Source organism: Electrophorus electricus, chromosome 5 (assembly GCF_013358815.1).
Source record: "Electrophorus electricus isolate fEleEle1 chromosome 5, fEleEle1.pri, whole genome shotgun sequence".
NCBI classification, from domain to species: domain Eukaryota; kingdom Metazoa; phylum Chordata; class Actinopteri; order Gymnotiformes; family Gymnotidae; genus Electrophorus; species Electrophorus electricus.
This window is the reverse complement of record NC_049539.1, coordinates 3380186-3402925: the sequence shown is the minus strand read 5'-3', so window position 1 is coordinate 3402925 and position 22740 is coordinate 3380186. Positions and strand designations below refer to the sequence as shown.

Genomic DNA, 22740 nt, shown 5'->3' with positions numbered 1-22740 from the left:
TCGCACTCTCTCTCTCTCTCTCGCTCTCGCTCGCTCTCTCTCTTTTTTTCTTTTCTTTTTTTACTTTGATCTAACAGCTTGTCTCGCATTAAATCCCATCATGCCGCAGGAAACATGCGGGCCCTCGGGAGTGCAGGCGGCCCCCGCACTTTAACCCTGCAGAGTCCGTGTGCCCTTCGCTCTCCTGCCACAGAGAGCAAAGCCGAGATCTACGCCGCCTTTTTAGCCCAATTGAAATATCTTACATTTATTTTTAAAGAACGCGGCGAATGCCGTAGTCATCCTCAGTGCGAAACCGTGCTTCCCAAGTCTGGAAAGCAAAACTGCATATGGACAAAGCAGCCAAATGGTGCCCCCTAAGTGGCCTGACCAGTCTCAGGCGTTCCAGTGTTCTGGGGCTGCTTTGATCAATCGTGACACTGACACGATATAACGAGCATAAATAATTACTGGCCGTTGGAATGCAGGCCAATCTTTAGCTCTGTCACATTAACAGAGATCTATTACAGGGCAATTCACGCTGGCCATATAATCATTTGTTCATATCAGGCAGCCCTATTTGGGAAGTTAATTTAGATTCTGTTTTGTATAATGTTTTTTATTGTCTGTGTATACTAAAGGCTCTTAAAACCATCTCTCAAGAATTTGATCAATATTTCTCATGAAGCTTTTGTTTAGCTCAAAAGGAAACAACCATTTGCAGTAATTGCAGTAAATGCAGAACCTGTCACTGCAGAATGTGTCGCTGGTCCGTTATTGCTGCACTGAGCACCGATGACCTCCAGCTCTCACTCGTCTTCGCTCTACCCTTTCCCTTCTTTCTTCTTCCTCTTCTGCTCTTACTCTTTTAATCTCTCTCTCCCGTTCTGTGTTTCCTTTCTCTCATTTGATCTTTTTAATCTTCTCTTATTGTACCTTTACTGTCCCTCTCCCTTCATCCCTCCCTCCCTCTCTCTCCCTCTCTCTCTCTCTCTCTCTCTCTCTCTCTCCTTTTATCCCTCTCCTTCCCCCTCCCCCGCCCACTGCAGCGGTCCAGTGCGGTAACCCCGGCGGTCCCGCCAACGGCCGCGTCTCCCGTCTGGACGGCACCGCCTTCTCCCACTCGGTCTCCTATAGCTGCGCCGATGGCTACCGGCTCGCGGGCTCCCCCTCGCGGGTGTGCCTAGCCAACGGCACCTGGTCCGGCACGGAGCCCAACTGCACCCGTAAGCCAGACCCCCACACGCCCATCCGAGCGCGCGTGAGCCTCCTCTCCCGCCTCTCCGTTTCCCAGGCTGTGCCTCTCCCCTCCGCCCTGACCCTCCTGTGATTGCATCCGTGGAAGAAACGCTGCCAAAGCTAGCGCCGGAGCCTTCCCGGAGCCTTCCCGGCGCCTTCCCGGAGTGCTCCGCAAGCATTCCCGCCGGGCTGGTAGCTTGATTGTAATTAGACAGCCTCTACAGTGCGCCGGCACTCATGGCGGTGTGCAGAGGCCAGCCGCACCTTCCCTCGCCAGAAATCTCATTAATATAAAGAGATTTGTTTGCCGGCTTCGGCTGCATAACGGCAGCACAGACCGACTCAGGTGATCAATCTCTGACTGACGAATAATGTGAGATTGATGTCGGCACAGAGACAAAGTAATGAGAGGGGGTGTAACGGAGCAAAGTGTGGCTATGGTGAATTTCAATAGGCCTCTTCACTGCCATTAGCGGATGCATGTGCCCCCATGATGCAATGCAGTTCGTTAATGGATGAAGTCAAGAGATTAGCACCAGACCGGAGCCAGTGGTAACGAGGCACAGAGAGGCGTCACTAATGGACTTCATTAGGCAACGGAACAGATAGGCGCCCGAGCCAGCGGTGGTGCCCTCTGCTGCCTGGGAGGCCCATGATACGAATGGTATAAAGACTTATTATACTGAAGATGGTGCTGCAACCGTTAAGGAGTAGTTTAGCAGGATATGGCAACCCGTGCAGGCCAAAAGAAACATGGGGCTTGAAGGAGATGCTCACATTTAAGACTGACCACACTCCAGAGTTTACTCTTCGGGTTCAAGTGGCATGTGAAAGTTCTGAAGAATGACACGAGTCATTTGCTGAGGTGTGAGATCGGTGTGCTCATGAGTTGGCGCTGCTGCTGGCCGTTAGCGTGGGAGAGCACAGTCTGTTCTGCTCTGGGCATCTGCGAAGCATTCGAGTGACTGATCGCTTCAAACGGTGTGTCAGCCAGCAAAAGGCATCCGGGCCTGGTACGCAGTCATAATTGCAGCTATTAATTATTGATTAGCATTTAACCAATTAGTTTTATGTACATGTGTTGCTTTTTCAGCAAGGCTGCATGTGGGTTTAAGGAAACAGATGGGTTTATTATCAAAATGGCTATGAAAGTTTGCGCCTACAAATATGTGAATAATATGACGAGAGAGGCTATGTGGAGGATATTATTAATAAATGAACGTAGGGAATGCCATCAAGTCATTAAAGAGTGATGGAGAGAAGAGAGAGAGAGAATGGAGAGAGAGAGAGAGAGAGAGAAAGGGTGGGCTGAGAGACCCTCGTCACATCGCTCGGCGTAGCCTTTAGGATGTGAGATGACAGGAACATGAATGAACTCTTCTGCGCTCGGTCCTCGTTATCGCTAATTGACCATTTGATCAATCGGAAGCAGCCAGCATTTACAGCAAGCGACCCCCAAGTGGACCACCCGCCGCTGCCAACCCCACCTGCCGCCGCCCCGCCTAATCCTGGACGCCTCCGCTGTTAAGGCGAGTGAGCAGATATTTGCGCTGTGTTATCACAAGCCCAGCCGGATCCGGCCCGTAATTCCGTCGCACACTCGCGTCTGGTGCGGCTAATGTCGTATAAACGCTCACGCTAACGGAGTGGTGTGGACGAGGATCGGCCAGCAGCTTGGCACAGATGACGACATGCAGGAAGTGCTCAGTCCATAGAGATCTGCTAAACCCCTGACAAACCCCTCCTCGCTGTTCTTAAGGCTATGTGGTCAGGCTGGCAATGGAAGCTTTGTTTTGACTTGAATGATACCCTGTTGATACCCTGTTAATGATAGTTGGGTATCTTCCTAGTAGTCCTGGTTAGAGTGCTGGATATGGTCCATGTTTGAGGTCATGTTTGCACCAGAAGACAGACAAACAGAAGTCTATAAATGATCCATCATACAAATGAGGGTATGAGTTTTAGTATCACAGTCTTGCCCATGTTTGAGGTTGAAGAGTTTCTGTGGGTTTTTGCCGGTGTATGACCCCTCACGTCCATCCTTGTCTGACAGTGATCAGCTGCGGTGACCCCGGCGTCCCGGCCAACGGCCTGCGCTTCGGCGAGCTCTTCACTGTGGGCCAGAACGTCAGCTACGCCTGCCAGCCGGGCTACCTGATGGAGAACGGGAGCAGCAGCACACGCACCTGCACCCAGAATGGCACCTGGAGCGGACACCTGTCCACCTGCGAAGGTATCTGTTGCGCGGTTTGTTCCTGGGCGTGTACGCGCGGGCCCGTGAGCCAACCCGCCGTGTCGGCTTCTGAAAAGTTCCGAAATGAGAGCTAACGGGCGCCGCCAGGACAGCTGGGATTGAGAGCGTCAGAGAGCAACAGCTTCTCTCTGCCTTTCCCGCACAGAGAGGCAAACCCAGGAGGAGTAAGGGCATCGGGGGGGATTCTCTGAATAACTGACAGCACCTCCTTTGTCTGGTCCCAGCACCTTCTCGTTTAAATGGCCGATAACTACCCATGCTCTTTAGTCACGGAGCGTATCCCAGTGGGTCCTCACGTTCAGCCGGGCCCCCCCTCCTCAGATCAGCCCCTCTCAGCGCTCCCCTGCGTATCACATCAAAGCTGTGCTGTGGTGCACCTCCTTTATGGACCAAAGAGAAGCAGCTTCAACCTCAGCGAGGTACCCGCTCGTAGAAATTCCGGCCGTAACCCACTAATTCTCCCGGAGCTCTCTCGGAATTAAGGCTGCGGGGTTTCCAAAAACCTATCTTTGCATTCACAGCCTATCATTTTCAGATGAAATCCGTCAATAGTTCCGACTGGCTAAATCAAGAGTAAGACCCGGTACAGGGAGTCTGGTTTGAATCACAGCTGTGCCGTATGCTGTCTGAAGCCAGAAGAGGGACCTTTTTGATTTGAGCAGTGTGGTCTTTCTCCACAATGTTGTCTTTCAAAACAGCTTTTTTTTTTTTTTTTGCCTAAGGGACATACTTTCTCTACAATGTTGCTCTTAAACTTTATTTATTGTGTTCATATATAAAGCACATTTATCTAATTAACAAATTTGCCAGCTAATAACATCATAAATAATAATAATAATAAGAAGAAGAAGAAGAAAATAGTGACAGATATAAACGAGAGTATTCAGTTGTGAGAATGCTGTGTGTTGAGTGTAGCTGGTAAAACACCATTAATATTAAATGGAAATCCTCATGACTAAATGAGGGCACAGCTGAATACAGGGACGTTTATTTAGGCAATAATCAGGCGTGGCAATCGCATCAGAAAAAAATCGCAGCTGCACACGGACAAAGGCGCTTTTGATTTAGCTCGGCTATAATAATGTTTTACTCAGGTCGTGTCAGGTTATAGAGCTGTGTAGGAATTGAATTTCTCACCAAGAACGAAGAGAAAATGGCCGTCTTCATCACAGTACATCCTGTTCGAATTCTCCTAATGAGTGGCAAGTGCAAATTGCTCTGAACTTCTGCTGTGAGCCACTCACATGGCGTGGTAATGATCGTAACGTTAACTCAATCAGGAGACTGGTGTGGGATGCGCCAATAGCTTTTAGCTGTTAAGCGGTCAGATGAGGCCAGTGTCAGGCAGCTGCATGAGGGGGACAGCCCCGCAGGCCCTCTCCCTGCCAGCCCATCAGGCAGGCTGTGCCCATCAGGCAGGCTGTGCCCACCAGGCTGCCAGCCCATCAGGCAGGCTGTGCCCATCAGGCTGTCAGCCCATCAGGTAGGCTGTGCCCATCAGGTAGGCTGTGCCCATCAGGCTGTCAGTCCATCAGGTAGGCAGGACCAGTGCCTGCTACTGGGAAGCTGCCTGAAGGCTAAGCTCTCTCTCTCTCTATCTCTCTCTTTCTTTTTTTTTTTTATCTCTGGCTCCCTCCAGACAGCCTGGCTGAGGCTTGTCAGTGTCCACTGACCTGTGTGAGATTAGACGCTGAGCTCGAAGAGCTGCTCTCCGCGCACAGAGTAGAGCCTTCACACACGCAGGCACACACACACACACACACACAGACAGACCGGCGGGCGCACAGACAGTCCATCTCTCCATACGTCGGCCTTTCTTTGTCTCTCCCTGTCCGACTTGTCCCCACAAAGAACTCACAGATCTTTGCTAGAACTCATCCTCCTGCAGATGTGCTGTCAGAAATTCCCACAAATGCCAGGGCAAACATCTCTGACGCGCCCCCCCCCCCCCCCCACTACGGAGTTGGATGAAACGCCTAATGGGCATGTTTTTCTCCTGCAGTTTACAGACTGTGTCCATCAATCTGATGTGCATCTTTTGTCTGTTGCCCACACGCTACTTGTGTTTGGCATTATGGTTTTTGCACAGCAGGCAATGAAAATCTCTGTATTTCCATAGCGTTTAATTGGCTTTTGCAGGCTTTGTCAAGCCAATATAAAGTTTGTTCATTTCCTTATGGAATCTTTTGCTGGTTTCTTTAGTGTGTGTGCGGAGTGTGCATTGATTAATGTGTGATGGTTGCCCACCTGGGTTTGGATTTGGCAGAGAGGAGCATGTCCAGCAATGCTGAGGTGCTGCCGATCAGCAAGAAGTGCAGTTATGTTGACACGCTAAGCATGACACGTGCCAAGTGCAGTCTACACACACGCATTCTCTCACATGTCCCCTCTCGCTCACAAAAGCATATGTTCATGCGTACAAACACACGCACTCTCTCACTCACTCACACACACACTCACTCACATACACACTCACTCACTCACACACACACACACACACACACACACACACACACACGCTGTTGCTCCCATTCCTCCACCGCTGGGGTCTGTGGGGTGAGATGCAGTCAGACTGCAGCTTGCTCAGCTCATCCAGTTAAGTTCACCCGGAGTTTATCTGGAGTTACCACGGCTCTGCTTTGCTACCGCCTTGTGCCAGGTCTTCGGAGCTTCTAAGTGCTCAGTTTTGTACAAAAACTGGTAACACTAGTAGCACCTTTTTACTGCTGCAGACTTGGGGATTTCCTGTTTCGGTTGCAGGCCGCATTCTGCGGTTAAAAAAAAACCCCAGACAAACCTTCCTTTAGCTAAACGTTGTACCCAGTGACGTGTCTCCCTGCAGGAATAAAGTATTTTATACAGAAATACCCTGATTTCAAGCGCTTCAAGCTCAGTTCCCAACACTGAGCTATTGGGGAGGAGTTATGAGCCTTCTCCTCTTGTTTCTCCTGCTTGGCCTGAATGACGTGTGCAGTCTGCAGCTGCACAGGCACTGCGCTTAATCTTGCTGACCAGAGAGCAGCCTGGAGTTGTTACCATGAGCAGGAGGTGCGGCTGGATCTCCTGCACACGAGGCCATGCGGGAGGCTGCTAAGCTTCCCCTGGTTCCTAACTACTCGCAGAGTGCTTTGTGCAACTCGGTCACGTCTCACTTTGTTTGCCCAGTTTTGTGTGAGGCCCATGCAGGCACTGTGTATAGACCAGTTGTCCTTTTTTTTTTTTATGGGGCGGGGGGGTTAAGTCATAAGCAGGGCCTGAGCACTTTGGTTGCGCGCCTCAAGGCTGGTCCCAGGCACCCCCCTGGATGTCTGATATTGACTGGAGCATTAGTATTCAGAGCTAAAAGCTCAGAAGGAGAGCCTTCCTCCCCCCAGCAAATCTCCTTCCCCTGAGGGGAGAAGCTCCCGGGCGAAGCTCTCAGCTGAAGCTTCCCCTGGCTCTGGAGGAGAAATGCGGTCATGTGCTTCCCAGCGTTGGGCTTAGGCCGAACTGCGTTAGCGTCAGGCTGATTGTGTTATTTGCCACAATAAGGCGAGAGGTGAGGCGAAATGATCCAGCATAAAGGAAGATGTAATTGCATCTGGAAGTGTGGCTGGAGCTGCGAAGCTCACTGACAATCATGTGCCTCAGCTCCCATGGTGCAATGGAAGGAACAGCTGTATACAATGGAGAATATGCGGCGCACTGTTGTAATTTGCTTTTTTTAAAAATTATTATTGGGACGTTCGTTCGTCAAAATAGCTCATGAATTATTCATCGGCCGTTCAAACCCAGCTGCTCCCTACGGTTTCATATCCAGCTATGTCAAAATACCAGTGGACTTGTTTTGCATCACAACCGTTCCCCCCCCCCCCCTCCCCTTTTCAAAATTCTTCTGCAATCTACTAATTTGCAATTCAAAACGGCGTTCCAGTCTCTGCATATGCAAATTGACAGGCGTTGATTTTGTCAATGCTAGGGCTATTAGCATGTTCAATATCACCTGTGCATAAGCATATACACACTGGAGGAAGGTGTTTGCCGTGAAAGCGCCCAGTCCAGTCAGCCCTCCATCCAGCAGCCAGTCTGCGGACCAGAGAGGGTCCCGGTACCGGAGCGCTCCACTCTCCTGCCATTGGTGCCTGTGTCTGATTTAGCACGGACATGGTCGCCTCTTAAAGTCCTTGCCCAGAGTCTCAGATGGAAGCAGTGCTGAGGAAACAGAAGGTGGATCTCTGTGGCCGTTCAGCGCCCAGCACTGAGCATCCAGCGTGGTTTAGCTGCAGGCCGTGTAGGGGAGTGCCGAGGAGCCAGGAGAAGGAAGCCAAAGGGGGAACTTTGTTGCAGCAAGAAGACACAGTTCACTGTGGCTAGAGGGCAAAAAGAACTGCTACAGAATGCATAGTCCAGACTTTCCACTTGCCTTGTATCCACATAGGACAAGTTTTGATTCGTTTCGATTGTTGAGCCTTAAGGTGCTGTGTTATACGTCCATGCTGTGAAAGGGGTACCTAAAGCTTTCTTTTGTTCTGCATTTGTTTATATTGTTAACAAGCCATATAATGTAGCTCAGTTTTTAAGAGATATATAAGGGTAAGGATTAGGGTAGGTGAAATTGTAAGGTTTAGGGATAAGGGTTAGGCTGAAGGAAAGGGTTAAGGTAAGAATTGGGGTAAGGGTTATTGTTTAAGGGTTAAGGTAAGTTTTAGGGTAAGATTTAGGGTAAGGGTTATTGTTTAAGGGTTAGGGCATGGCCCCCTCCTCCTAGACTCCTCCCTATGTTTGTTTGATGTCGTGTGTGTGTGTGTGTGTGTGTCTCGTGTGTCTCTTTGTTGCCATACCCCTCCCAAGTGTCATATCTGTCATATCTTGTTAACACATGTATTTATGGTCCTGTTTAGTTGTTAGTGTCTGTTGGTGTTTAACATGCATGCTGTTACCAGCCACTTTGTAGTGTTTAGCTCTTGCTTGTCTTGTATAGTGTTGCTGTTCATGTTTTGTTTTCAGTTTTGTTACGTGTTTAATAAACGTCTTTGTGTGTGACGCGGCTCGTCTTTGCATCCTGCCTCACCTCCCCAATGTTACATTAATGATTAGAGTAAGGGTCAGGGGATTGGTTAGGGTAAGGGTTAGGGTATTGGTTAGGGTAAGGGTATTGGTTAGGGTAAGGGTTAGGGTATCGGTTAGGGTAAGGATTAGGGTATTGGTTGGGGTAAGGGTTAGAGTATTGGTTAGGGTAAGGGTTAGGGTATCGGTTAGGGTAAGGATTAGGGTATTGGTTAGGGTATTGTAAGGGTTAGGGTATTGGTTAGGGTAAGGGTTAGGGTATTGGTTGGGGTATTGGTTAGGGTAAAGGTTAGGGTATTAGGGTATTGGTTGGGGTATTGGTTAGGGTAAAGGTTAGGGTATTAGGGTATTGGTTGGGGTATTGGTTAGGGTAAAGGTTAGGGTATTAGGGTATTGGTTGGGGTATTGGTTAGGGTTAGGGTATCGGTTAGGGTATTGGTTAGGGTTAGGGTATTGGTTGGGGTATTGGTTAGGGTAAGGGTATCCGTAAGGGTTAGGGTATCGGTTAGGGTAAGGATTAGGGTATTGGTAAGGGTTAGGGTATTGGTTACGGTATTGGTTGGGGTATTAGTTAGGGTAAAGGTTAGGGTATCAGTTAGGGTATTGGTTAGGGTAAGGGTTAGGGTATTGGTTACAGTATTGGTTGGGGTTAGGGTAAGGGTTAGAGTATTGGTTAGGGTAAGGGTTAGGGTATTGGTTAGGGTAAGGGTTAGGGTATTGGTTGGGGTAAGGGTTAGAGTATTGGTTAGGGTAAAGGGTTAGGGTATCGGTTAGGGTATTGGTTAAGGTAAAGGTTAGGGTATCAGTTAGGGTATTCGTTAGGGTTAGGGTATTGGTTACAGTATTGGTTGGGGTATTGGTAAGGGTTAGGGTATTGGTTAAGGTAAAGGTTAGGGTAAGGATTAGGGGTTGATTTAGAAGAAAATGTTTACCTAAAGCTCAGGGTTTGAGTAACAGGAACAAAGTGTTGGTTAATAAATGCAGTCTGTGAATCAGCTACAGGACTTCATATAAACGAAGTGTCATCACATTTCTAGCTGATCCCACAATTCTTTTTCTGCTGCGCACGTGTGTCCTAACCCCTCCCCATTTTTGTCTCCCCTCTGTAGTGGTGACCTGCCCCCCTCCTGCCCCGATAGCCAACGGCGAGGTGGAGGGGTCCCTCTTCCGGTGGGGCACGAGCGTAAGCTATGGCTGCCTGGACGGCTACGAGCTCTCCTTCCCTGCTGTGCTCACCTGCATCTCCAGCGGTGCCTGGAGCGGCGAGGTGCCCCTGTGCATGCGTGAGTCAGCTCCATCCACGTTCGTTTGATGATAAAAGACAGCGTACTGCTCATCTCCTCTGGTGCATTTTAAGTTCCCTGGCGAAGGGAGGCCTAGTTAATATTTGAAAGGGCCCGACGTCTTGCGGCGATTGGAGGAAATGGCCTTCCTGAATGAAGAGGTTTGAGGCTCTTTCAGCAGAGCCTTTTTTTCCTGGGCTCTTGCAGCCAGGCAACTGCACCACTTTATGTAATCAAAGTCTTTATTTGACCTTGGTGTAGAAGTCACGGTGGTGGACGCTGGCCACTGCGTGCCCCTTAGGTCTGAGCTCAGTACTCCCTTCAGCCTTAGAGAAAGATTATCAAGCCCTTCCACATACTTGCTTCTGGCAAGGAGCCGTTCCACCCGATGCCCCCGCTCACACAGGGCTCTGCACGCTGCCTTTCTTACCCACCCTTCCATTTGTGCTTCTCTCAGGAAAAAAATGCAGGGGTAAAATGTGGAACTATGCCATCACCCTGGGGTGGGGGGCTGTTGTCTCTGAAAATTCCGTTGCTTATTTAGTGCTGATAAGGCACAAACCGTAATTCACTCCAGGAAGGGCACTGCCTCGGCTCCCGGATTACTGTTACGGTGATAATGTGCGGTTATAGAGGCGTAGATCGCGTCTGTGCAGGAACCAGAATGGCAGCTCAGGTGCCAGAGTGGCCACTCGGATACAGAGTTCGGTGCCGCGTGTGAGTATTAAAGACCTGAATCAGTGGATTTAATGGAAGTGTTTAATCACGCCAACCCACATTCAGCACCGCGGACAGCGCCACGGTGAGAGCCACACATAAAGCTGCCCGTCCGCGTCAAGCTGCAGAACAAAATTAAGATTCTGCCTTTGTTGTGCGCTGTTTCAGGCTCCTCTAAAGTCCTGTATTATTCATCAAGGAACTTCGCCAGCACCAGGGCCTTGCTGGGCCTTCTCTACTTCCATTTATTATGCACAACTTGCTTTGGCCTGGAGCTGTTTAAATTATTCTTTTACACACACGCACACAAAAACAGCCTGGATTAAAATTGAGGTGGCATAGAGTGGGCACATTGCTGCTCCATTCATGGCAGAGGCGCCTGCAGCCTGCGACACTCCAGCGACGTGGCCAGAATAGGCAACGGTGTGTCCCATCGGCGTGCCCAAACTGGAGAGGCCTCCATTCCACCTTCCATTTGCATGTTTCTCCTTAATCGCCCTGTCGCGTATTCAGACAGCCCCGCCCCACTAGCTGCATTAGCCCCGGTGTGCTTGTTTGAGGGTTGAAACAATGCTCCACCTCGTAGCACGCACCTCAGAGAAGAACGTTCACCCCTGGACCCTTCTGCCTTGCTGCCATTGCCATGCAGTCATGGTTTTTTCACCCCAGGAAGGAATCGGGTTAGCGTTCGGCGCTCAGCTGAGGCCCGTCCGTCACCTGTCGGCCACGGCTGTGGCAGCGCGGGCGCCGCGGTCCGCTCCGACGCATGGCATTCGATCGTCCTCTCATCCTGACCTTTCCACACCGCCACCGTCCGCCACTGTAGAGATGACATCAGACTGGGAGCCCAACTCCTGGGGCCCCTGAGGTTCCTTTAATCCTACTCTAGAAACGGGGCAGTGGTAGCGTGGCGGTTAAGGAACTCGACTTGTAACCGGAAGGTTGCCACTTCAAGCCCCAGCAAGTTGCCACTGTTGGGCCCCTGAGCAAGAACCTTAGCCCTCAATTGCTCAAGTTGTATTCACACTTAGTTGTGAGACTTTTTTTTGGATAAAAAGTCTCAGCTAAGTGCCATAAATATAAATGTAGAAATACACATCAGCGAGTGCCTGAGATGTCATGACCCTGTGTGCCTGTGCTCCTCTCCAGTGACTCAATGCCTTTCATTCATATTCCAGTGTGCCTTCCTCTGTCTTGAGGGGCACAGGCGCTAAAACCCTCTGATCGGCATTTCCAGCAGTTTTGCTGTAATTTATGTCATACAGTTTTGCCCTCTGAACCTCACACACACGAAAAAATATATTTCTTGTCAGCCTGTCAATAAATGACAGGCTGCTCTCTCTCCCCCTTGTGTTAATTACATTTTCCCTGCTGATCAGGCACTTAATGTTAGCTCATGTTTGTAATTAAATACACAGGTAATTTATTGACACCGACCATTGCAGCTGATTCCTGCAGTAGATCCAATCCCCCCCCCCCCCCGCCCGACAAGGTCACTGAGCTTCACGAATAATGAGAAGCGTTAGCGTCAGGAGTCAGGGATGAGACTGTGACTGACGTCGGGAGATCTAGGAAGTTTTTCTATGCCCTTGGAAACTGAGCTCTGTGAAATGATTCCAAGGTTTGATAATGAATTCTTCCTCTCTGCTGAATTTGTGTCAGCTGTGGAAGCGCATCTGTGTGTGCTTTCATCTGCACGTCGAACATGATATTAACACCGTCGACTGGTTAGGAATTACAGACCGCCGATGTCCAGAATGCAGCAGATAGTCTACACGGCAGAACATCATGGCAGAAAGCCATATGTAAATTAACCGAACATTCCGCAGTGCTTTGCAGTAGGATTCAGACTCAGTAGAAATCTGACTCCCTCCCCTTTTAAAATTGACATCTAATTTACATCAAAGGCGGTTTTACCTGTGTCAACATCAGAGCCTTGTCTCCTACAGCGAAGTTCTGCGGTGATCCAGGCATCCCGTCCCATGCCAGGAGGGAGGGGCAGAGTTTCATCTTTAAATCGGAGGTGCTGTACAGCTGTAGCGCCCCCTACGTGCTGGTGGGCTCGTCCTCACGCATCTGTCAGGCTGACGGCACCTGGAGTGGCAGCCAACCTCGATGTATAGGTAAAATAATACACTCCTTCCTCTGTAGGCCCTGCGGAAGACCGATCCCAAAGCCGCCATCTGTATTAATCTGTATTAATCGCAAAGGAGAAATGCAGCTCAGTGCATGCACTGTGTAAAACTTGAAGCCTGGCTCTCCTATGTGTGGCATGCTGTTTTGCTGCTTTGGTCTTAGATCTTCCGGGTCTTTAGCAGTTAGCCGGTAACAAGCAACATATCAGTGAAGCTGTGTTAGTCACATGGTTGGTCACATGACCTTGCAACAGGAAGTAAATGGGTCATATCCAGTCAGTACAGTCCAGTAACTACTAATGGATACTAACAAACAACAGATAACTTGTGACAGTACTACCTTTTTTAAGTGCTTGTATTTTATGATATTTCTATTTTAGAGATATTTGATGTTCATGCATGAGTAAATCTTACTTATGACACTTTATCTTATCTGACACTTTGTCTTTCCTCATTACTCTTGGGTTGGAGGAAAAGTGAAAATGATATATGATGGAGTGTTACCCTGAAGCCAACCAATCAGGGTGCAGTGCTGGATTTAACTGGCTGATTTGCATAGACCTGTTGCACCCGTTGCTGTTGCACATACTATACGAACCGTGTAAAAGGTAACTGTGCACCAGGACCCCAGGACCTCACCCAGGGTCCTTGGAAAAGAGAATCGTTTGTTTGTGTAAACCCTGTCCTCAAATCCGGTTTCCTTCATGTCTACAGTCACTCAGATCTCCCCAATGGAAAATATTCACCCCGCTGTTGACTACTGATGATGTTAATTGACATCAATATCAGACTGATTTAATGAGCTTTTACTAACGGATCAGTGAGTGACATTAGAGCTCCTCCAATAAAAAGGGTGGATTAATCAAGAAGAGAGAACATCTAATTACAAAAATCCTACATCTGCTCTGCCCTCTAGAATTACCCACATCCTTGGCAAACATTCAGCAAAGAAGGCAGTGCAAACAAAGGCTTTGATGTTTATCTCCTTGATCTTGCACGGAAAATATGAAAGAAACCCACTCTTCTGTTAGGCACATATATTACAAATATATATTTACCTTGCTGAAAGGTTAGATTTCTGACACATTTTCAATAGAGCTAGAGTTAATAAAAGATTTTTTTTCCCCATATTTTTGAAGGCTGCCTGTAATTCTAGGGGACCCTGCAGTGAAACCATAAAAAATCTCAGTACTTATACTTTTGAAACTTAAGTCCCTATAAAAGCAAACTCACTTGAGTATTTAAACTCAAGTGGAAATTTAAGCAAAGAATTTTCCAGACTTTTGAAGCTACATGGTATAACAGGTTTGAGACCACAGTTGGAACCTCCCAGCGTGTGAAACGGCATAGCGTCTTTGTCTTTCAGCTTTTTCTCGGTTCAGCACTAGTGCTCTGAAGGGCTTCTCAGCCCTGCTGGTGTCAGTGACTGCTGCATCTATTGCGGACTGGATCGTCCCTAAGGTTGAATAATTAGTGCCGCTGCAGCTGGTGCATGATGATGATGATGACGACGATAACGATGATGACGACGATGATGATCACCATATGCATCTCTCTCACTGTAGAATCAACCAGCACAACTTGTGAAAATCCAGGGACCCCAGAGTACGGTTCCCTGAATGCAAGCCTGGGCTTCAAGGTAGGAGAGAGGCACCTAGATCAGAGCAAACACACACATACACACACACACACACAAACAGACACAGACTGAGGCGGGCGAGCGTGTGTCTGCATTAGAAAGAGGAGCTTTTACTGCATGCTGGGGTTTTTTTTAATCCTGAATTGCTATACATTGCTCTAATGAATTAGATTCATTCTTATCACTGTTGTATACTTAGTACCCCATCAGCGTATGTGGAAATGAGGAATCCGCGTGCATGTCCTGTTTGCCGTCTGCTTGTCTTTATGCCCCGAATCATGAAAAATGATTAAGTCCTCTATAAACATCAGAAATATAATACCGCAGATAGACTCTTCATTTTAAGCGCGTGTGTGTCTGAGCGGCTGTTGCACAAAGTATTGTCATTTCTTCCGATTTCCCCTTTCTTCCAAAGCACAATTGACTTATTGTCAGGATCATTCCGCGAGTTGCCGTCTGAGAAGCTTCTGGCGGTTTAAAGATGTCTCTGACGCTCGCTGTCTGTCAGCAGAGACTCCTCGTTCTTGCCACCCCCTTTCAGAGGCCTGCGCCGCCGTCTCCGCGGCAACTGCCGCTGGCACTCTTGACTGCCTCCCTCGCGGGAGCCGGGCGTGAGGAAGGCCGTCTCGGATGCTTTTGTCAGCTGGACCGGAACGCCGTTACTCCGAGTCTTTGGGTGGCAGGTCCTTGCCCCCGCTGACATGACGCAGTGTAAGGGAGAGCGGTGGGGTGGGTGGGGTGGAGGATGGAGTGTAGGGTGGTGGCAGTTCCTCACACAGCCAGGTAATGGCTGTGGACACAGAATGAGGTCTGACGGGCAGAATGGAAAGTTAGCCATCTTTATCGGCTACTTGCTAGCGGAGCGGCGTGGCGGCCTGCTGACTGGCTTCTGCAGAGTCGTGCGACACCTCGGCCGAGGATGACATAACCGGCCTTGACGATCTGAAAGCTCTGAGCTTTCTCTCCTTCCCACTGTCCGTGACTGGGGGACATAGGCGCCACACGCTGACCCCTGCCTGTGCCAAGCGAAGCTCCCACACACTCCTATGTGATACACACTGGTGCAGAGGTGCTACTGGGGCGCCTGGACACCTTCTAGCTGCCTTTGTCCCGGCTTCTTTTTCCACACCTGACCCGGCTAACGCAAGCTTTCTGAGGTGTCTGGATATAATAGGAACACTCCAGAGTCAGAGCTGATCTCCGAGAGCGGGAATGATGCCTCCTGAGGCACAGAAACGCAGTTGCAAAGAAGAGGGAATCTTTTGATTCCTGCATTAGCTGCATCTCTGCAGGAAGGGCTTCTAAAATGTGCTCTGATTTGCTTGTAGGTCATAAAAATAAATACACATATATTTCTGCAACAAGCACACATGACACGTGGGTTTACCTTGCCATGTCTTTATTGAAGATTTATTGAACCTTTTGGAAAAAGTTACTTTTTAAAAGTGAGTAACTAAAGTGAAGTGTTCAGTCAGGATCACGCAACAGCAAGAAAAAATGTTTGTTGGGTAGTTGTTGTGTGTGTGTGTGTATGTGTACACACACACACACACACACACACACACACACACACACACACGTACACACACACACACACACACACATATATATATATATATCTTCTATGACCTCCACAATGAGAAAATGGCTCCAGCAGATCCCAGGAACATCTGATATCTCCATTCGGAAGAGTGCAGTCCTGGAAACAGCTGAGATGATACGCAGGACCTGCAAGCTCCCAGGCCTCTGGTAGAGGACCCGAACTTGAAAGAAAAAAGAACGCCCAGAGGAGGGCGAGTGGAAAATAGAAAAGTTGAGAATTAGTTTACAGGAAAGGCTTAAAGGAGCTGGGTGCGCCGCAGGACTAAGTACCACTGTGATTTCCTAAATAAAAACAGCCATCCACTGGACTGTTCAATAATCGTCATTCCTGTAGTGGCTGATCTGAAATTCTCTTGCCTTTGAAGTTCTTTTGCATTTGACTGAAGTATTTTGCTTGAAGTCAAAGATCATGAAGTTTGTTGAGTGTGTCTGTGTACACATTCATGCATCTGTGTGTGTGTGTGTGTGTGTGTGTGTGTGTGTGTGTGTGGATATGTCTGACCTATGTTTTAATAGTGTGTGTCATATCTCAGGTGGGCAGCGTAGTGAGGTTCCACTGCCAGACTGGGCACTTGTTACTGGGCTCCACTACGAGATCCTGCCAGCCGGACCTTACCTGGAGCGGCAGCCAGCCTGAGTGCATCCGTAAGTTGTCCCCCTCCTCCACCATCACCCCACCCTCCTACCCCCGAGGCATTCGGCGGCTGCAGGAGTACCATCGGGATCGCCCTCCAAGAATTCCACCTCCCTCCCACCATTCTTCTCATTCCCAGGCCATTCCTTCCTCGTTTGTCACTGACCGGTTAGTGTGGCCTTCCCAAGGTGTGATCCGTCAGGCAGACGACAGCTACGGCCGACGCCCCTGACCCATTCCTCTGTGTCTTCCTGTGCAGCCCACTCGTGCAAGCAGCCGCGGAGCCCACTGCACGCCAGTGTGCTGGGCCTGGACCTGCCCACACTTGGCTACACCCTCATCTACTCCTGCCAGCCTGGCTTTCTCCTCACTGGGGGCTCTGAGCATAGAATGTGCCGGCCCGACGGATCCTGGACTGGGAAAGTGCCTGTTTGCAGAAGTAGGTCACCAGTGCACGCGCGCACGCACAAAGAAAAGTGCACCGGTTTTTTTGCATGTACCTGTTTTGTCACTGAGAGCTCTTTGAAATTCAATTTTCTTTGTGCTTGAACTTTGTAGCTCACTACTTTGCTGTTGTGTGTGAGTGTGTGTGAGTGAGTGTGTGTGTGTGTGTGTGTGTGTGTGAGGGTGTGAGTGTGTGGTTCTGTGGTGGAAACTAAGTGGCAGTATTATGTGTTTCAGCCTGAGGAAGTCAGGCATATAATGTTACTGTGGTTGTCAGCGAACAACATACAACATTTTCTGTCTTTCAGTTGGCTCAAAGCCAATGGAAAAAATGACAGTTCCTGTTCAAGGAACACCGAGCCCCAAACCCAACGGTGAGCCCCTACACAGCCCTCTCCTTTGGGCTCCTGTTTGTATTTTGCTAATATTCATTATTTATATGCAATATTTAGATATGCAACTGTGTTTTGAACATTAGTCATTTGTTCTTATTCAGTTTAAAGCATTCTTAGTTATTAAAAACAGTCAGTGCTTTTACCGGCAAATAGGGACTGGTTACAGTCGTCACCTTTCCTAGTTTATCTGCTCGCCCTGAGACCTCCAGGAGGAACACTAAGGCCCCTCTGTGCGGCATGTTGGGCTAATTACCCAACATGCCGCAAGAGAAAATGGCCCCGCAGGTTCCGCCCATCTGACAGCTTAAATGTTCTCGATTGCAGTTCCCGACGACGTGTTCGCGCCTGCGTCCATCTGGAAGGGCTCGCTGGAGCACAGGGCGGTCAAACAGCCGACGACTCTGACAATCACTGGCTTTAACGCCACCACGGGGAGAGTGAACGCCACTCTCAGCAGCAGGAATGCCGAGCTCCTGCTGTCAGGTTAGACGGCCTAATACCCGTGCTTAGCCACAGCTCCATGCCCCAGCCGCCTCCAGCAGTCTGGGAGAGAGGAACTGTGCCTATGGAGATATCTCAGCAGTGTTATTACGCTGTGCTGAGCAAAATTCATTTCACAGTTTATCCCTGTGTGGAACTTCATTCCTATTGTATGATGGAAGATGGTCTTTATTAAAGGGAGTGTGTAATTGTAATTGTTCAGGACCTGAAATCATATTGTAGCAGCTTCTCAAAGACAGATTTGCTTCCTTGTTGGTTTTTTTAATGAATGGTTAGGTCCAACTGTGTTTTGCTGTTTTGTTTTTTAAGAAGGACGATAGGCTTGTTGCCCGTTAATAATGGGTGAAGAGTCATTTCAGTTTTCTTTCTCCCCTGTAACGCAGGCGTGTATAAGAGCAGAGAGGCGCGTCTGACCCTGGCGATGTATCTAATTAGGACACTGGATGGCAGCTCACACACTACACCCAGCGAGGACCCCTGGACCATGGATGGCTTTGTAATCACACGTTTCTTTGTCATTCTCGATATATGTGCATGCTCCCTGAAATACTGTCGCCATTTCTGCAGTAACAGGCGCTATACTGACCAGTTTAATACTGCATCTACAATAACTAATGCATTTAGTAATTTATTGGCAGCAGGGTTGAGGGTTCATTTACTGTGTATCTACATTACCATAGCATGATTATGATTTGCTCCCTATGTGTCAGCAGCAGGTGTTTACTATCATCTTAAAACGCTGGAATTAACACTGAGCCTTGAAGAATTTGCGTACTTGCTCCATCTCACTGACATACGTGAAGCCACAAGGACCGGCTGTCTGACCAGGGCTATAGAGGAACAGGTTCAGGGGCCTGCAGGTTGGACCCCAGCCCTGGAGACTGGGGCAGGGGCTGTTAGGGGCCCCCCAAGACTGTTCTGCTGTTCTGTTGTCTCCCGTATCTGAGTGTGGGTGGTAATTGCAGATGTGGCTAATATGGATGTGGCACAGAAGACAAGCAGTGACTGTTAATCGTCTCTTGCGTCAAATCTCAACTAACCTCCAGGAGCAGTTGTAGAAATATGAAAGCTCCCGGAGACCAAAATGAATGTCACCAGTGACTCAGCACTCAACACCTGACATGACATATACAGTTGTAATCACACAGCTGCGTGTCCTGCATGTATGCGAGATTTAGATCAGGATTTAAGGTTTTGTTGACTTATGTAGCATTGTCTGCCAGGAACACTTCCTGCTCGTACCAGAGTGAATTAGCTGGTAATACGTTCTCCTCGTGTTCCCTTTTGTGCTTATTCTTTCCCTTTCTCATATAATGCATCATGTTCTGTCTCTCTCTCTCGACCTGCTATGCTATGGATGCATCTGAAGTGTGCACTAATGCCAGAGGGAGTATTGGAGGCCATGTGACTAGGCCATGTGACTGTCATGTGACTAGGCTTTTGGCAAAGATTAGCATGTGAAAGCAAGCGCAAAGGCTTCACAACAAAACCACATAAAAACAAACAGGCCTTGTTTTGAGTTGGAGTGAAGAACTCCACTACTAAAACACTTAAGGCTTGTGAAATGCCACTTTTCTTCTCCTGCTAAAGTCGCTTGTTAAGACGGGCTACTTAAGCATGAAAACACTTACCCTTCAAGCAGTCGCGCTCTCTTTCAGCTGCTCGAAACTCATTTCCTTCTGCAGGTGTCGGCTGAACACGAGGGGGGCGCGTATGTGTTCCAGGGCTACATACAGGGCCGGGATTACGGACAGTTTGGACTACAGAGACAAAGTATGCTATACTCCAGTCCTAATCTAAGACCAAACTAATTATTCTGCACTCCAATCCTAATCTAAATCTAATCTAAGCATGCTAAACGCCTAATTCCACGTGACTTGCATCACAATTCTGACTGAATTTATGGTGCAATTATAAAAAGTTCAGTGGCTTGTTATCTTGCCTACTGTTATTTTACACCCAAAGGTTATACCTAAGGGTTACCACCATAGAACTCCATTATTCTGGGGTTTTTATTCCCCCCTTGTACCAAACCAGAAATACAATGCAGGTCTACGGGACAACCAAATTTTTATTATAGCTGTTCAGTCTCACTGTAGATACTGCCAATGTTAGGAGTTGTTTTAAGTTGTTTTAGAAGATAACAGTGTTAATATAAATCCGTCCTGGGATAATTGTACACCTATCTATGTAATGAGGCTGCATTGTAAACAGCAGGACAGTCGCGTGGGATTAGGGAAAGGGAGAGAATGGTGGGGATGTCTTCTGTCCTGAGGTGAATTGTTTGTCCTCTCACCCAGGTCTGAATGCCACCGAGAGCACTCGGAGCGTGGAGGGTCCGTCAGGGTCCAGCAGCAGCTCCGTGGTGGTGGCCATCCTCGTGCCTTTCTTTGCCCTGATCTGCGCAGGGTTCGGATTTTACCTCTACAAACAGCGGTATGTGCAACCACAGAATCCCTGTTTGCTCTGTCTCTGTACTGTGCATCCCAATGCGACACTGTTTTCTCCAGTGTTATATGATAGAACTATCACTCTGCTTCAAGTGAATGCCCCAGACGTGAAGTATTTGTCTTTGGGCACGTCACGTTGATATCGGCCTTAGTCATTTTTCGGAAGTCGGCTCTTGCTCTGCCGCCGGGGACGTGCTCAGCCATGCCTCTGTCTTTTCTAGGAGGGCGGACAAGGCCGAATTCACAGGCTGCTCGGCGCACGAGAACAGCAACGGTCAGGCCACGTTCGAGAACCCCATGTACAACACCAACTCCAAAACCATCGAGGGCAAGGCGGTCCGCTTCGACCCCAACCTCAACACCGTCTGCACCATGGTTTGACGGCGATCTGGACGGTCCGTCTGGACCGGACGTCGCGTCGGGCACAGGGATCCGTTTGTTTTTTTCCCTGATGCTGACGGCCAGAAAGGAGTCTTGTCCTACGTCTGAGAGGAGGCGCAGGCGTAGGGGAGACGGTCAAGCACAGTTTAGAGGAGCCGATACTCACGTACGCCTGTGGCTTTAAGCGTGGCCTGCTTTCTGGATTGGGGACGGCACAGGGTCGGGAGGAAGTAGCTTCACGCTCGGAGTGGAGTGTTTTAAGACGTGTATCTCACTCTAAGAGTGCTGTAGATTTTTGTATTTCCGAGGGGGGAAGAAAAAAAAAAGATTTGTCCGTGCGTTATTTTTAAACCAGAGGAGGCATTATTTGAAACAGTGGGGGGTTGTGTGCCGCTTGTTTGTTGGAGAAAGGGTTTCATCAGCCTTTCCCAGAGTGCTGCGCTGACCTGGCCCGAGGTTCCCCGCGTCATCGTGTGTATATCGCTTTATTGAACTGGCTTCATCCTTTTCACGTCTTTCCCACCCTCCTGCACATCAGTCCTGAACAGTATAAAGGAAATGGCTGACCAACGTCCCCTCCGCTCTGCTGTTCAATCGGCCATGCTTTTTCAACCGCCACATCCACGCCACGCTTTTTCTTTATTCGGTTCGCGCTTTGGTAATAAGTGCTACTAATCCTCAGTTAGTGACTCTCACCGGGTTGCATTTCTGCGTCAGGAATTTCATCACGGAGGAATCTGGACCATGGCATGGCCCCTGATTTTGCACATTTGCCAGTGGTTTACTTTATTTGAGTAAGAGTTCTGTCCCTGCGCATGTGATATCTGACAAACCACCACATAGTGCTTGAGTCGCCACCACTGAGCGTTTCCATCCTCATAACAGTGCCTTGTTAAATACTCCACCTGTTAAACTGTTTCACTTCTGAAAAAAAAATTAAAATAACAATAATTATATATATATATTTATTTATCGACGTCTGATACTTCTGATCTGCCAAATGTGATTCGGTGTAGCATCACTACTACGTTTGACTTTTCTGTGCTGAAAATCCTCTCATGCGTTTCCTTTCGCAGTTTGTATATTTATATGGATTTTCACACATTTTTTTTTCTTTGACAAGTGTTGGTTGTTCTTTTTTTTTTCTTCGAGAAGTGTGTTGTCATTTAGTGTTTTTTGGCTAAAATTGTTATTCACAGTAAATCTGAAAATTTAAGATATGGGATTACGTTTGAATATTGGCTCCTTCAGATGGGTCCACCTTGTTTGTAAATATATTCATAACAAATGTACAGATATTTAAACTTTTTGAGAAGAGTTATATTTTTGCGACAAGTACGACTTTGTAAAAACAAAAGATTACGTAATGTAAATATCCATTTGTAAATGCCATTTACAAATAAAATGTAACTGCTTTTCTTAATGACCCTCCTGTTCGTGTGTTTGGAGACGGAGGCGTGTGAGCGATGGGGGGGCGACCGGAGCAGCTGAATGGCGGACGCGTTTGTATTTAGCTGAGAGCGAAATCAAGGCAGAGGATCATAGGTGTCGCTGGGCAGGTACGACCGGAAGCAGCTCCGAGGCGATCGCGGCCTTGTCATTGATTGACATATGACAGCGTGAGCCAGGGCGAAATGAGGTATAAAATCCCACAGAAGACAGAAACCAAAACCAGCCTTCTGCCGATCAGATGGGGTAAATATAACAGACAGTAGATGATGAGGAGACGGCATTTGTAAATCCGTCTTAGTGGAGTTGGCATTCTGGCGCAAATTACTGCAGCTTTCCAGAGGCGTACATGTGAAAAGGCTTTAAAGAAACTCCTGTGTTTGGATCCTCAGTTCGCCTCCCAATCCGTTCGGCCGCGGTGGCAGAGGAGGAACGGTCCCTTTCGAAGCTCCGCGTCGCGCCGACGTTTGCCTGCACCATTTGTCGCTCCGGTTCACAAACCAGCAGCCCACCCAGCCGCTCCCTCTCAGCGGCTCATCTCTTAGACTCGTTCAAGGCTCCTTGCTAAAGCGGTCGTGCAACATGGAAGACA

At 48.5% G+C, this 22740-nt stretch overlaps 1 protein-coding gene across 1 annotated transcript in view; it reads left to right on the top strand.

Moving 5' to 3' along the window:
- Positions 1-22099, top strand: part of csmd3a (CUB and Sushi multiple domains 3a) — a 143788-nt gene extending 121689 nt beyond the window's left edge. Inside the window, exons 58-70 of the mRNA XM_035526376.1 lie at positions 1029-1205; positions 3272-3451; positions 9628-9801; positions 12468-12641; positions 14219-14292; positions 16428-16539; positions 16788-16967; positions 17281-17346; positions 17692-17850; positions 18252-18364; positions 19554-19641; positions 20169-20304; positions 20540-22099. Of these exons, the coding sequence (XP_035382269.1) occupies positions 1029-1205; positions 3272-3451; positions 9628-9801; positions 12468-12641; positions 14219-14292; positions 16428-16539; positions 16788-16967; positions 17281-17346; positions 17692-17850; positions 18252-18364; positions 19554-19641; positions 20169-20304; positions 20540-20699 (1793 nt within the window). The 3' untranslated portion in view covers positions 20700-22099. The remainder of the gene's footprint in view (positions 1-1028; positions 1206-3271; positions 3452-9627; positions 9802-12467; positions 12642-14218; positions 14293-16427; positions 16540-16787; positions 16968-17280; positions 17347-17691; positions 17851-18251; positions 18365-19553; positions 19642-20168; positions 20305-20539) is intronic.
- The last annotated feature ends 641 nt before the right edge of the window (positions 22100-22740 follow it).